Source organism: Scleropages formosus, chromosome 20 (genome assembly GCF_900964775.1).
Source record: "Scleropages formosus chromosome 20, fSclFor1.1, whole genome shotgun sequence".
In the NCBI taxonomy this organism is placed as follows: Eukaryota; Metazoa; Chordata; class Actinopteri; order Osteoglossiformes; family Osteoglossidae; genus Scleropages; species Scleropages formosus.
Genome location: NC_041825.1, coordinates 5,408,852 through 5,421,238, shown reverse-complemented (window position 1 = coordinate 5,421,238; position 12,387 = coordinate 5,408,852). Strand labels below are relative to the sequence as shown.

The window sequence follows — 12,387 nt, the reverse complement described above, 5'->3', positions numbered from 1 at the left end:
ATTTTGTGATAGCACCCTGGAAACAGCCTTCTCTTGACCTAGCTTACAAAAAAAAAAAAAAAAAGTCAAGGAAATTGTGACTCAGAGTAAGAATATTAGATATGTGTAAAAACACAATCTTGCTGTGTAAAGAATATGAAAAACAGATAGTTAAAAGCACAGCATTAGACCTGAGTAGCTTATCCTAGACAGAGAGATTGTATGAATGATGGCAACTATCATTGCATTCAGTAACATTTGGGGGGAGGGTAAAAAAAAAAGTTTGAAAAGAAAATCTCAATACACTAAAAGACTAATGGGAGTATTTTTTTTGCCCACAAGTAATCTAATGCTAAACATCACTACTGTAAATGGCAAAGGCAGCGTACCTACAACTCCTTCCATATTTGGACTGCAGTAAATCTTCAGTTTTCAAACCTCCAATATCCAACAGCATTGTTTACAATATCTACAGTAAACAAGACCAATTAACACTGCAAAATGGATATACCCACCAACTATGATAAAATTAATATATAATCCTGTGTGACACAGTTAATCGTGTAAAGAGGAGACAAGGATGCAGTGAATTTCCCTTTAGCAACAGTGGTTTAGCGGGAACACTAGGACAACATGCCCTTCACTGGGAGCTTCAACACTTTTGTGAAACTGACCTTAGGGTTCCTGGATGAAAAATGGACACCGGGAATAAATCGATATGTTCAATAATTGTAAAAAGGGAGGAATTACGACTGGTAGTTTGGCTAACATCACCACTGCACTACTCACAGATCTACTGTAAGCTCCTTCAAAAGTGACACGGAAAACATTTCCTTCTAATTGCAGCTAGAGCAACCAAGCTTACTGTGCTGATATATGACAATCTTTCAAAGATGTAAAAAAAAAAAAAAAAAAAAAAGGCATATTTTTGCTGTGACAAAGAAGCATATCCTTTTGCTTTACAAAAAAGCAATTCTACCAGGAGATATAACTTATGAAATCATGTGATATGTCTGCATTAAAACAATTTCTCCTTTACGTTTTAATGAACACTGCGTGGATTTCAGTGGCATTTGGGATATACACAAAATTCACCCAACTGTCAGGCCATTGTAATTAAATTTTGTACTATTAAAGTGCATACGTTATAGTTTTAATGGATTAGCAGTCAAGTTAGTGAAACAGTAATTCAACAGAAGCAGAATCACATTTTAAAGATTACCATTTTCTTTTCCCCTAAATTTGCTGTGATTTACACGCCATATACAAGACTTTCATGAAGTAACTTTTTATGTTACACACATATACACTGTTGGACTTCAAGGTATAGATGGCGGAGGGTTCAAGTGTTTGAAAAAATAAAATGCATAGATATTATGTACTAAGGTGTTTCATAAAAATTAATGCTTTTGTCTCATCTTAAGAAATCTACATTAAAGTAGATTTTTCAGGGCCACTCCAATTAGCCCATTTTTTTTTTTTTTTTTTTAAAAAAAGCACATTTTTTGCTATTTTTCCTGTGTATTTAAGTTTCTTTATTTTGACTTGCAGAAATGCAAATACATTGTGATAGTGGTTTAAACAATCCCATTTTTGATGTTTAACATTTCATTTTAATAATATAATATGCTATTTTAGAGCATGAACAAAAAAGGCGGAAGGATGGACAGCCAAAGGCTGCATTTCATGCTATGTGTTCCGTGTACTTTTGTCTATTGTAAAAGTTCATTAGAATTACCACCTGCCAATACACGAGTGAAATTTCCACAGGAGTGTTGTCCAGGATGGATGAACAACAAGCCTGAGAGAGGCTGCCTGCAATCTGCCGAATGTTACAGTATCCAGAGATCAGAGATAAGGGAGGATTGAATGCTTGTAAACAAACATGACAAAATGTGCAGATGGGTTAGTGTTCATGCATTATATGGCTGTTGTAGAGGTGATGCCCTTGTCACTCTGTGCTTACTTTTCCTATTATTCAGACTAATTACCTAGAGACTAGGTCTGAATTTACCCGCTCAGTAGCTGTGTGCCAGAAAAAGAAAGCAAGGCAGAATCTGTGTCATTATTATATTTAAACATTTAATTTTAAACAGTTTCAATCCATTCCCAGATGTCTAAAGCACTGTCAGATGAAAGAAGTGAACAGTAATTAACTTATATTATGTACTATAAATAATATTCACATTAAATCCTTTACTTGAGACTGATTCACATTGAGTCATTAGCCATTGAAAATGCAGCAGAATTTCCTTCTATGTGTACCCAAATTGTAACCGGCCTCTTTTTCTGCTGAACACTTAAAGGGAAACACCTCTGCGAAGCTTACGCTACAGTGGGCAGTACCAGCATGAGACATCACTAAGAGCACCAAGCCCAGTTGTACAAGTGGAGACTCCATGTCTGGATACAAGAAGCTTTACCAGATGAAGAAGCAGAAATGTGCACACTTCTTAAATATTTTACAGGTCTGTAACCACACCACTTGCCAGTCACTTCTCAGTCTCAACTCCCTTCCCCTGCTCCACACACTTTCTTCTGCCCCCCCCCCCCCCCCCTTTTCATTTTTTTTTTTGTACTTTGTGATATTTTTACTTAAGACTACAACAGTAATAAAATTCATTAAAGCAGACATTTTTACATAGCAAACATTTAAACTGCAAATGCAGATTTTCAAGAGGACATCCCAAGTGAAAATGAAGATCACCTCTAAGAAGATTTATCCCTTACAAAATATTTTACAAAAAAATTTGATACTTGGCTACAGCTAATCAGTTATCTTATGCAGGAGATATATACTGTGGGTGTAAAACTTGCTTGTGTGATTTTTACAATGGGGTAGCACTTACATAATGCAAGTCCTCCTTTATTGCTCTTGCAGTTGTAACCAAGTTACCTTCTCTACATGGCATGATTAGGAAGTGCAACTGAGGGGATTGGGAGCAAGGCTTGCCTAACCAGAAGCCAAAGAGTGGTACAGGAGCCCACAGATGCTCATTAGTGTGTGCAACAGCACTGAGTCAGCCTGGTTCTGTTAAAGTGTGTAGGGGGAACAATAAAAGCTTACTTTTTGTATTTGCTGTAGACAAAACTATACAGACACACCATTTATTTTTCAACTGCAAAAACATTTTCTAGGTTTAAGTGTAAGGTAAATTCCAGAGGAAAAACAAATCATAGCTTCAGGAAATGCTACACCTATCAAACAAGTAACACTGCAAAATCGCAAGCCTTTAAACTCATTCTAGCCAAGCTAGAACCTATGATATAGTTAATGTGATGATTTGGCATTGCAGGGTAAGTTAGGGGTGGCTGAATGGCTCTGTGGCTCCCATGGTAGCAGAGTGCATGACCTCCTTCAAGCAGGACCCCTTAATAAACCCTTTTCTAGCCCACTGAGGGACTGTGCCCATTACAGTGAAGATCAATAGTGTGTGTTTCCAGTGAGGACAGAAACCAAGGCCATGGGGAAACCAGACACTGGGGTGAGTATACAGTGAGGTCCTTTTTTCCGCATTCGAACAAACAATACGGCCGAGAAACACACAAACACACACACACACACACACACACAGAATTACGGAGGGTGCAATAACGTCATGCTCATTATAAAGTCTGCAGAAAAGCTAAATACTCCTGGCATTCCCAAGACACTGTGCTACAGCAACACAATGACATTTAAAGTAAGTTGCAGTACATCCTCTCTGGATAGTGGTCTCTCGACCAAGCATTTTAGGCTGATTAAGCTCAGTGTGTATTAATTCTCCAATGTAAGATTGCCATCATCTACTAGCCAGAAAGATGCCCATAGCAGTGCACTGAGTGGGGTGCATTTAATGGCAAGCCAAATAGCTCATCATTTTAATGAATGCCTCAAATCGCTGTTTACAGCACATTTTATTTGAATCCTAAGGACCCCCAACCAAGTCACTGCTATAAAATTCCAGCTTTGGACACATTAATCCATAAGAAATTGCATGCAATTTTGTAAAAAGCACATTGTCTATTAATAACAACCTAGTTGTACCTAGTGGTACCAAGCATCTGAGCGTAATATAGGACACATTACTTAAGCTAAAGCAAGTGTAAATACATTGGGGCCCACAGTAGTACTGACTATCGGTCTCATATTGCAGAACACGTCTATGATAATACCAAGAGTTGTGGATGGGGTAGAGAGAACAGGCATGAATTACAGCTGAACTGCCATACTGGGTACTGTATCCTTATCAGATCCCTGTGTGCTCAGGTCAACAAGAATACCTTCACATATAAGCCCCCTAGGGTTTTGAACAGCAATCACAGAAGACAAAAGGGAGAATTACTAAGCTGTAAGTCATGCCGTGCAACTTAAATGCTCTGCACGTCTTCAAAGATCGAGAAAATTAAGTCATAATATTAAAGTCCTAAACTGCAGGGTCTGGTAATGGGTCTATAATGTGAGTAATAACTGTGTAACAGGATAACAAAAGAAGGTAGAAGGTTGGGACCAGAACTGGTATATCACTGTCAGATACAAGTCTCTCACATATGCCTTGTTTATTTCTGGAATTAATTAGAAGCTGAGCGAATTTGAAAGAAATGTGCAGAATAATAAGGCAACGCAACATTAATATAGAAATTAATCTTGAAATGTCTGACAGAGACCCAAAGCAGCTGCCTGCAAGGATATAAACATGCGCAATGCTCTTTAATGGACCGCTCTTCTCTAGGGTGGCATTTGTATGACAGATACATGACTGTATCCCAAGTCATGACACTGCATTTACACAGGCATGACGAGTAAGCTCACAGTAATTATTGTGGGTGGGGAACCCTTTTCGCTATTGTACTTACGCCAATATGCAATCAGGTTATGTAGTGGTTAAGAATATTTAAGGTAACTGGTTCAAGTTCCTTGAAGGGCCCTGATGTAGGACCCTTCAGAAAGATTCTCATCTAAAACCGAGTGAATAACATCCACATGTGAGTGAAACCGAATGTTGCTTCAAATAAAAACAGTCAAGCAGCTTTATTAACAATAATCCATCCATCCATTCATTAATTTCCTGACCGCTTGGTCCTTCTAGGGTCCCGGTGGCAATAGGGAAAGAAAAGAAGCCCAGACATCCCCGTTTCTCAACTTCTTTCAGCTCAACCCGGGGGAGCCCCAGCCGCACCCAGGCCAACTGGGAGATACAATCTCTCCAGGGGGTCCTGGGCCAACCTCGGGGCCTTTTCTTAGTTGGCCGTGCCTGGTATACCTCCAAAGGGAGGGGCCCAGGGGGCATCCTTACCAGATGCCCGAACCACCTCAACTAGCTCCTCTCAATACAGATGAGTAGCGGCTCTACTCCGAGTTCCTCCCGGATGGCTGAATTCCTCACCCTGTCACGGAGAGCGAGTCCCACCACCCTGTGGAGAAAACTCATTTCAGCCGCTTGTATCTGTGATCTTACCCTTTCAGTCATCACCCAGAGTTCATGACCATAGGTGAGGGTAGGGACGTAGACCGACTGGTAAATAGAGTACTTTGCCTTACAGCTCACCACTACAGTCCAGTACAGTGACCGCATTACTGTTGTGCCCAGTTTGCAGTTGATCTCACCAATAACTTCATTTACAATTGTTGTATGTGTTATTGTTAAGTCTGAATGGTATCCCCACATAGGATAAGATAGCTACCAATGGCCTAGTTTTGTGCTGAGGGAGATTTCCCTTCTGGGGGGAGGGGGAAAAGAAAAAAAAAATATTGTCCTTTCTACTTTGAAAGCGTTCCATCTGACTGAGATAGTATACTTTTTCCAAAAAAAAAGTGCCAGATATAAATATTATCTATTAATGTTCTTATCCAGTAGTAACCTGACAGCATTAGTTGATCCTCACTCCTTTTAATTATGAGTAATTAGCTCAGAGAAATACAAGCAGAGAGATGGCTAATAGTGCACTACATTCTCTGGGTAGATTTATTAAATCAGTATTGGTAGTGAGAGTCATGAAAAGAAATTTTAAAGCATCTATACTTTCACCATAAAAATTAAATATCTAAAATTCAAATTTAATGGATCCTGATACAATTGTCCATTAAAATTAATCTACTTACAAAGGTGAAAACACATGAAGAACAGAATGATATTTTGAGTGTTTAGACAGTTTATTCTACTCTGCTGAAGCACCTTTTTCTCTACCTTAATGCTCCTAGGATAATTAAACATTCAGGTCAAGTGAACAAGTCTGGTAACACCACAGCATGCTGTCCTATTTTATCCACTGTCAATTTTCTTCTTTTTATAAAGAGGTGAGAAGTCCAACCACTGCTGATCACAAAGGGAACATGTGCCTAGCATTTTTTTTTTTTAAAAATCATATAATCAAATATCTCATGTAAATATGAATCACTATATTTTATTCCTGGTTCCAGGTGCATCAGTAATCCTTTTATTAAACTGCTAATTCAAACTATACATTTAGTGTTAATTTTGATACCCTTACACAGACAAGAGTATGGGGAGATGCAGCATTTGAAAAATGAATCGACATACCTTCTAAATACAATTTGTAGCTCATGTTTTCCTCTAAAAGAGGTTATTATGCATTTTACACGGCTGATGACTAGTGCCACTTAGCTGTTATTGTGCTGCTACTAAGTTCAGTTATGTTAATGTCCGCCAACCATAGCTGTGTGTTACAACTGGCATGAATCAAAAGCATTAGGTAGCTACTCAGCGGATTTCAGTGGCAGGCACAAAGTCATACTTTTCCCCCGTAACTGTATACTCAGGGAGCCATCATGTCAATAACAAAAGGACTGTGTTGAGACAGTTTCATAAACTACAGCCGATAAATGTGTTTTGTGGAGCCACCGCAGTGTGTGTGTACAGATAAAGAGGGTGTGAAACAAGCATGTGCCATTTTCAAAAATCTAAGCAGGCACTGCTTTCGATTTCTGGCTGCATGGAAAGGTCACAAGAAGTCCTGAGCCATTTCAGCAGCGTACTTTCATAAGTATGTCTAACAGTGGAAGAATCTTCTGTGGCTCCATTGTTTGAAAATTGTTCTGCACTTAGCAACACGACATACTGCTAAACATCATGGGAGATGGAAGTCTCAATACATTTCCTTTGCAGAGTGACTTGAATGACCAGTATTAACATTTGTCTCATAATGGCCCAGGGTACAGAAAAGCAGATCGCAAGTAAGTCATATGTGTAAGGAAAGGGAGACAGAATTAAAAGTTAAAAAGGTTAATAAAAATGTAAGGGACAAGAACTGAACAAGCCTCAGTGCAAGTGTACTCACTTTGTTGAGGAATTAAACTTGGCCTGCATCAATTAATCACAGTGAAACCCTTCTAAACACACTGCTATGCTCTTTGGTTCTCTCATCTAAGCTTGGCTTCTACCATTAAACTCATGTGCAAGAGTGAATGCCACTAAGGAATTCTTGCCACAGTAGTGTTTCAAGGTGTGCGTGTGTGCGCAGCTGACGAAGGCCAGCATTTGATAACAGATCTGGTGACATAGAAAGGGGCTTGTTGCTATGGGGATGCCCACATTGGAAAAAGGCTTTCTTTAACTGAGGAGTTCTGCTTTACCATAAAAGATGTGAACTAAACGGAACCTTCTTGCTAGTTTGTAGCTTTGGAGAGCCACACAATATTTCCGTTGCTTATCAACACTCCAGCACCTGTCCGCTCCCCATTTGAATTGCTGCTTTGCCAGCAGAAAGCAGAACACAGAACAATGCACCTCCTGTAGGCTTTGATAGCACACCTCAGAGCACAGGCGCTGCCAATCATGCTCACGCCTTCCATGCATTCTAAAGTACCTGACACCTGGATGTCTTTCCAGTGCTTCTTATTATCAATGCAGGTGAGGATGCAGGACCTGGCCAAGCCACCCTGCGTTGGGCTAAACTTAATTCCACAACGCATCTTGAACCACTGCATCCAAAAGCTGGCGAAGTCTTCAGTTTCCTCTGCAGCTATGTTTATCAAAATAAAACAGCACACAAGCTATTCAAAGTTTAATTATTCATGAAATCAGACTACAGTAAATGTTCCTAGTAACACTAAAATAATTATGTCCTTATGGAATAATTACTCAATTTACTGAAAATATGTATACCAGTTTTGTACTATGGCAAAGCTCACAACTAATATTTACTTTTGCTTTTATAAAACAGTTGCAGGAATTTGGAATCCATCAAATTCAACAGTGAACAGATGGTTGAAAATTAAGAGCTAGCTAGAGTAAGCTTTTCAATTACAAAGTCCTAAAATCCCACTGATAACACAATGTGATCACATCCATTTGGAACCCAACCAGCAATGAATTCTTAAGGTCATGCCAACCTGAAATCAATAAGAACTAAACTCACCACTGATCATAAAAAAACTGGTAGGGGCAGCTGATACTGTAGTAGTTAGAGCTACTGCCTTTGGATCCCAAGATCACAAGTTTAAATACACCTCCAGCTGCAGTACCCTTGAGCATGGCACTTATCCTAAATTACTCCAGTAAAAATACCCTACTGTATTAACAGGTAAATAACTGTAGGGAGCTTAATATTGTCACTTCGAAGAAAAGCATCAGCTAAATGAATAAATGTAAATAGAATTTCAAGTGAAAAGACAAATACCTTTACAAAGGTAAATGATTAACCACAAACCATTTATTATAATAATAATGTAATGGACAAAACAACCAAAATTTAGATTTCTGATCTCTTATTTGATCAGCTGTACAGTTACAAGTCATAACTTTGCAAAGATGCACAACATGTTTTACCTAGTATTTTAAAAGCACCTTGTACATTGGGAATCAATAGAAATTCCCAGTTCTCCTTTAGTGGATGATCACGGCAAATATTCCTTGCCTATTGTCCAAGACAGAAAATGTCAAGACCTGCTGCCTCACTCACAGAGGACAGAAGAACTGCACAGTGGACACACTATCTTCTTAGCATATCCTAGTTCACTTTTTTGCTACTGCTCAAACCTATATGGATCTTCAGCCCCTCAAATGTACAGAAGAATGCAATGCATAGCAGTAAATTCCAAGGCAGGAAGCCAAGCCATTCTAGAGGAGCAGACACTCAAGTATGTACACCTGAGCGCGCACACACACACACACACACACACACACACACACACACACACACACACACACACACACACTCAAAACAATCTAAACAGTTTCTCAAATGCAGGTCGGGGGGGTACATTGAAATCCCACGGAGCCACCAAGGCTGGCATCTAAGCTCAGGTGGTGAGTCAGCTGCAGTGGCTGCATCGCAACCCTGCCACCCCCACCTGCAGTGCTAAAATATTAATTCTATTGTGACAGAACACCAGAAGTCCTCCCAACCACCACTTGGGGGTCTGCAGCTGTCAGTCACTGCAGCTTTACCCAGTCGAATCAGAGCTCTGTACGTAGCAAGCTTCATCACATTCACAGTATTCAGTTATTTCTCAGTGAAGTGATAGCTTTATGAAACTGACAGCCTTGATGCACATTTTCTATTCTACATGATATAAGGACCACTTGGGAAAGCTGGCAGAGTAGTAGTTAAGAGTTGGTGCCTTTGGCCCCAAAAGGTTGCAGGTTTGACTATCACCTCCAGCTGTAGTACTTGGCCTACGCTGGTTCAGTATTAAAAAAAAAACTTGCTCAGCTATATAAATGGGTAATTGCAAGTCACTTCAAATTGAACTTCCCTTTGGAGAAAAGCATTAGCTAAATGAATAAATAAGTAGTGTGCTCAGAATGAGTCAGCCTCATCTGTCATACATGTTTACCATATGAACTGGTACATACATATTGGAGCCATGCTTACGTGAGAAGACGTTTGAAAAGCTAACAAACTTCATGGAGAAGTTTCTTATTAGCATGGTTTCATTATTTATCCTGTGTTTAATCCAACCCTGATCTCAACAAGGGTTCTTACCTGCGCTCACGGTGAGGGACAGGAGCCTGCTGCTGTCGAGAGATGAAGGTGGACCCCCAAACTGGGCTGCTGTGGCTGTTCCTTAACCAGCCCATAGGGGGCGATGATGGGTAGGAGGTGCTGCGGAACCCATGATCCGACTCTGTTTCTGCAGTGAGAGAAGAGGCTGAACTCCCCATAGCCCCTCACTCACTGGATTTCAGGTTCTCCTCTGGGTATTGTCAGATTACAGCCTTTTTCTATGAAAACCACAGTTAATGTACTAGCAGCAGAACAGTTATGTACATACAAAAGGGCTGAGGTTAGAAGAGCCCAAATGACAACTACTTTGTGCTGTTCTCATTCATGCTGTGGGTTGACGTGACTGCGTTAGAAAAAAAAAAAAAAAGTTGCTCTTCCAACGGGATACACTTTTTGCCATTCTGTGTGCGGCATTATCTTCAAAAAAAAAAAAAAAAGCGATCCGTGAATAAACACAAAGACGTAAAACCGATGACAGAAATTTTTCAACCAGTTGCAGAACAAGGATAGTTAAAAAAAAAAAAAAAAAAAAAAAAAAAAGTGACATAGGAGAATTTTAAGAACAAAGTATAGTTTCAAAAGGCTAAAGCTTTAAATATTTAGATGGACTGATAACTCATGGATTATTATGGGGAGGGGAGTCACTTTTGGTATTTTTGTAAAGCAGGTCAGCTAATTAACTGACTTTCAACCAAAGGGAAGTCAGAAGTCATACGAGTTAGTCCATTGCTCCTTCTTGAAAAGGCAGATAAAGTATGATCCATTTTATCAGTTATGCCAGCCAGCCGAGCCATCTCTATGATTTGGCATATGGCCCACAGAGTGAGGTGAACAACAACGTTAAGTCTGCACTTTGAAAGGGTACAACTAGCAGCCTCTCATCTTCAGTCCTCCTTATTAACGCTGAAGCACACAAGATGCCTTGAGCTTACGGTGGTAAATTCAAAACACTTAACTGTAGTAAAGCACTTGAGAGAGCCTGACGGAGAGCATTTTCGGGGACGATCCTTGCTTGGTTAATCCTGGATCAAAGAGTTGATAAAGGTCAGGAGACATCTCTGCTTATTTGTTTTCCGATGCTGTGACATTGTCAAAGTGACAATGAGAACACATCCACTTTAGATTTTCTGAAAACAATGAATACTTCATCTCCTTCTGTTAATTTCAGAAAATTACACTTGCAAGATCAGACTCAATGATTTCTTGATGGAGGAGCACAATTGTAGAGGAAACTCGATGAGCACAGGGATCCAGAACAAGTAAAACTCCAATCAGCCTTGGAACCGGATGGTGTACAGCATTGCTTCTGCAAAGCTTCCAGCAAGCTTGCCAGTTTCCCCTCAGCAGCTCCCCTGCATGCACTTTCTGGGTCACTCGTGAGAAGGTATATACATTATCTTGCGCCGCAGGCTCTTACGCCACCCCTCACCTAGCCTGGCCGAATAAGTGGCATCTGCTGCAAAACCAGTGGGTCACCTGCCCCCTGACATACCGCTTAGCTCCAAATATTCCCTCAGCTGATGACTCCAAGGAGCAGCCTGCATGTATGCCTGAGACAGCTCAGCACCTGCAGTTACTGAGCGATAGCATACAGACAGAAAGTTTGGAGGAGAGCAACTAAATGAGAGAGACAAAGTTGACATACAACAGGGCTGCAGGCATGCATTAAAAGTCAAATACCTGTATTTTTCCCTCCTCACAAATTCATCTTTAGGTGTGCTTTATTAGAATCTGCACGACACAAAAACATATATGCAGACTTCATTCTCACATGCATTATGTGTATGGAACAACAACAACTGATTATAAAAGGACATTTATCTTATTCAGTGACTCAGGCTCGTCTCTACCCTTCTTCACAGACACACTGTCCAGGGGACGGAAAGATCAAGCCGCGGTGGTGCCCTCAGCTGCAGCGGAAGTCGTGTAAAACACTGTTCACCTTTGAACAAGTGCTGCTGCACCGTGACACGATCACGAAGCTAAACTCCTCGTAAACTGAGGAAGTGCTAAGAGGTGACGAAACGGCCTGTGCTACTTGTACGGCTACGCTTTTATATCCCATTCTGACACCCGGACCGCATCGCTGGCGCGAGACGGACGCGTGCGCGCGCGGCCGAAGAGAGCTCGCAGGAGAGCGCGCGACCACCTACCTCCGCGCGGAAGCACCGAAGCGAAGGCGCCTTGCTCCCTTACCTGTACGCGCGCTCTATTTTGTCACTATATAAATAAAGCTGTACCTGTACGACGCTTCGCTGCAACAAGCTACGTAAAAACTGCCGGAACGACGACGGACGGGTGCAAGACGTCTCCGCACAGCGCCTCAGCGCTGGACGGTTCGGCGAACAGCCCCGGCGTAGAACCGCGGATGGGATGTCACCACGCGCGTCCACGACACGACTTCGCCACGTCTCTCGGCGGCACACACGGACTTTCAACACGACTTAACGACGAATTTCA

General features: G+C 40.9%; 1 protein-coding gene across 1 annotated transcript in view; it reads right to left on the bottom strand.

Annotated features, from left to right (window-relative positions):
* The window catches only part of capn15 (calpain 15), a 48,360-nt gene extending 37,940 nt beyond the window's left edge, over window positions 1-10,420 (bottom strand). Inside the window, exon 1 of the mRNA XM_018735010.2 lies at window positions 9,907-10,420. Coding sequence (XP_018590526.1) covers window positions 9,907-10,085 — 179 coding nt within the window. The 5' untranslated portion in view covers window positions 10,086-10,420. The remainder of the gene's footprint in view (window positions 1-9,906) is intronic.
* Window positions 10,421-12,387: the final 1,967 nt, after the last annotated feature.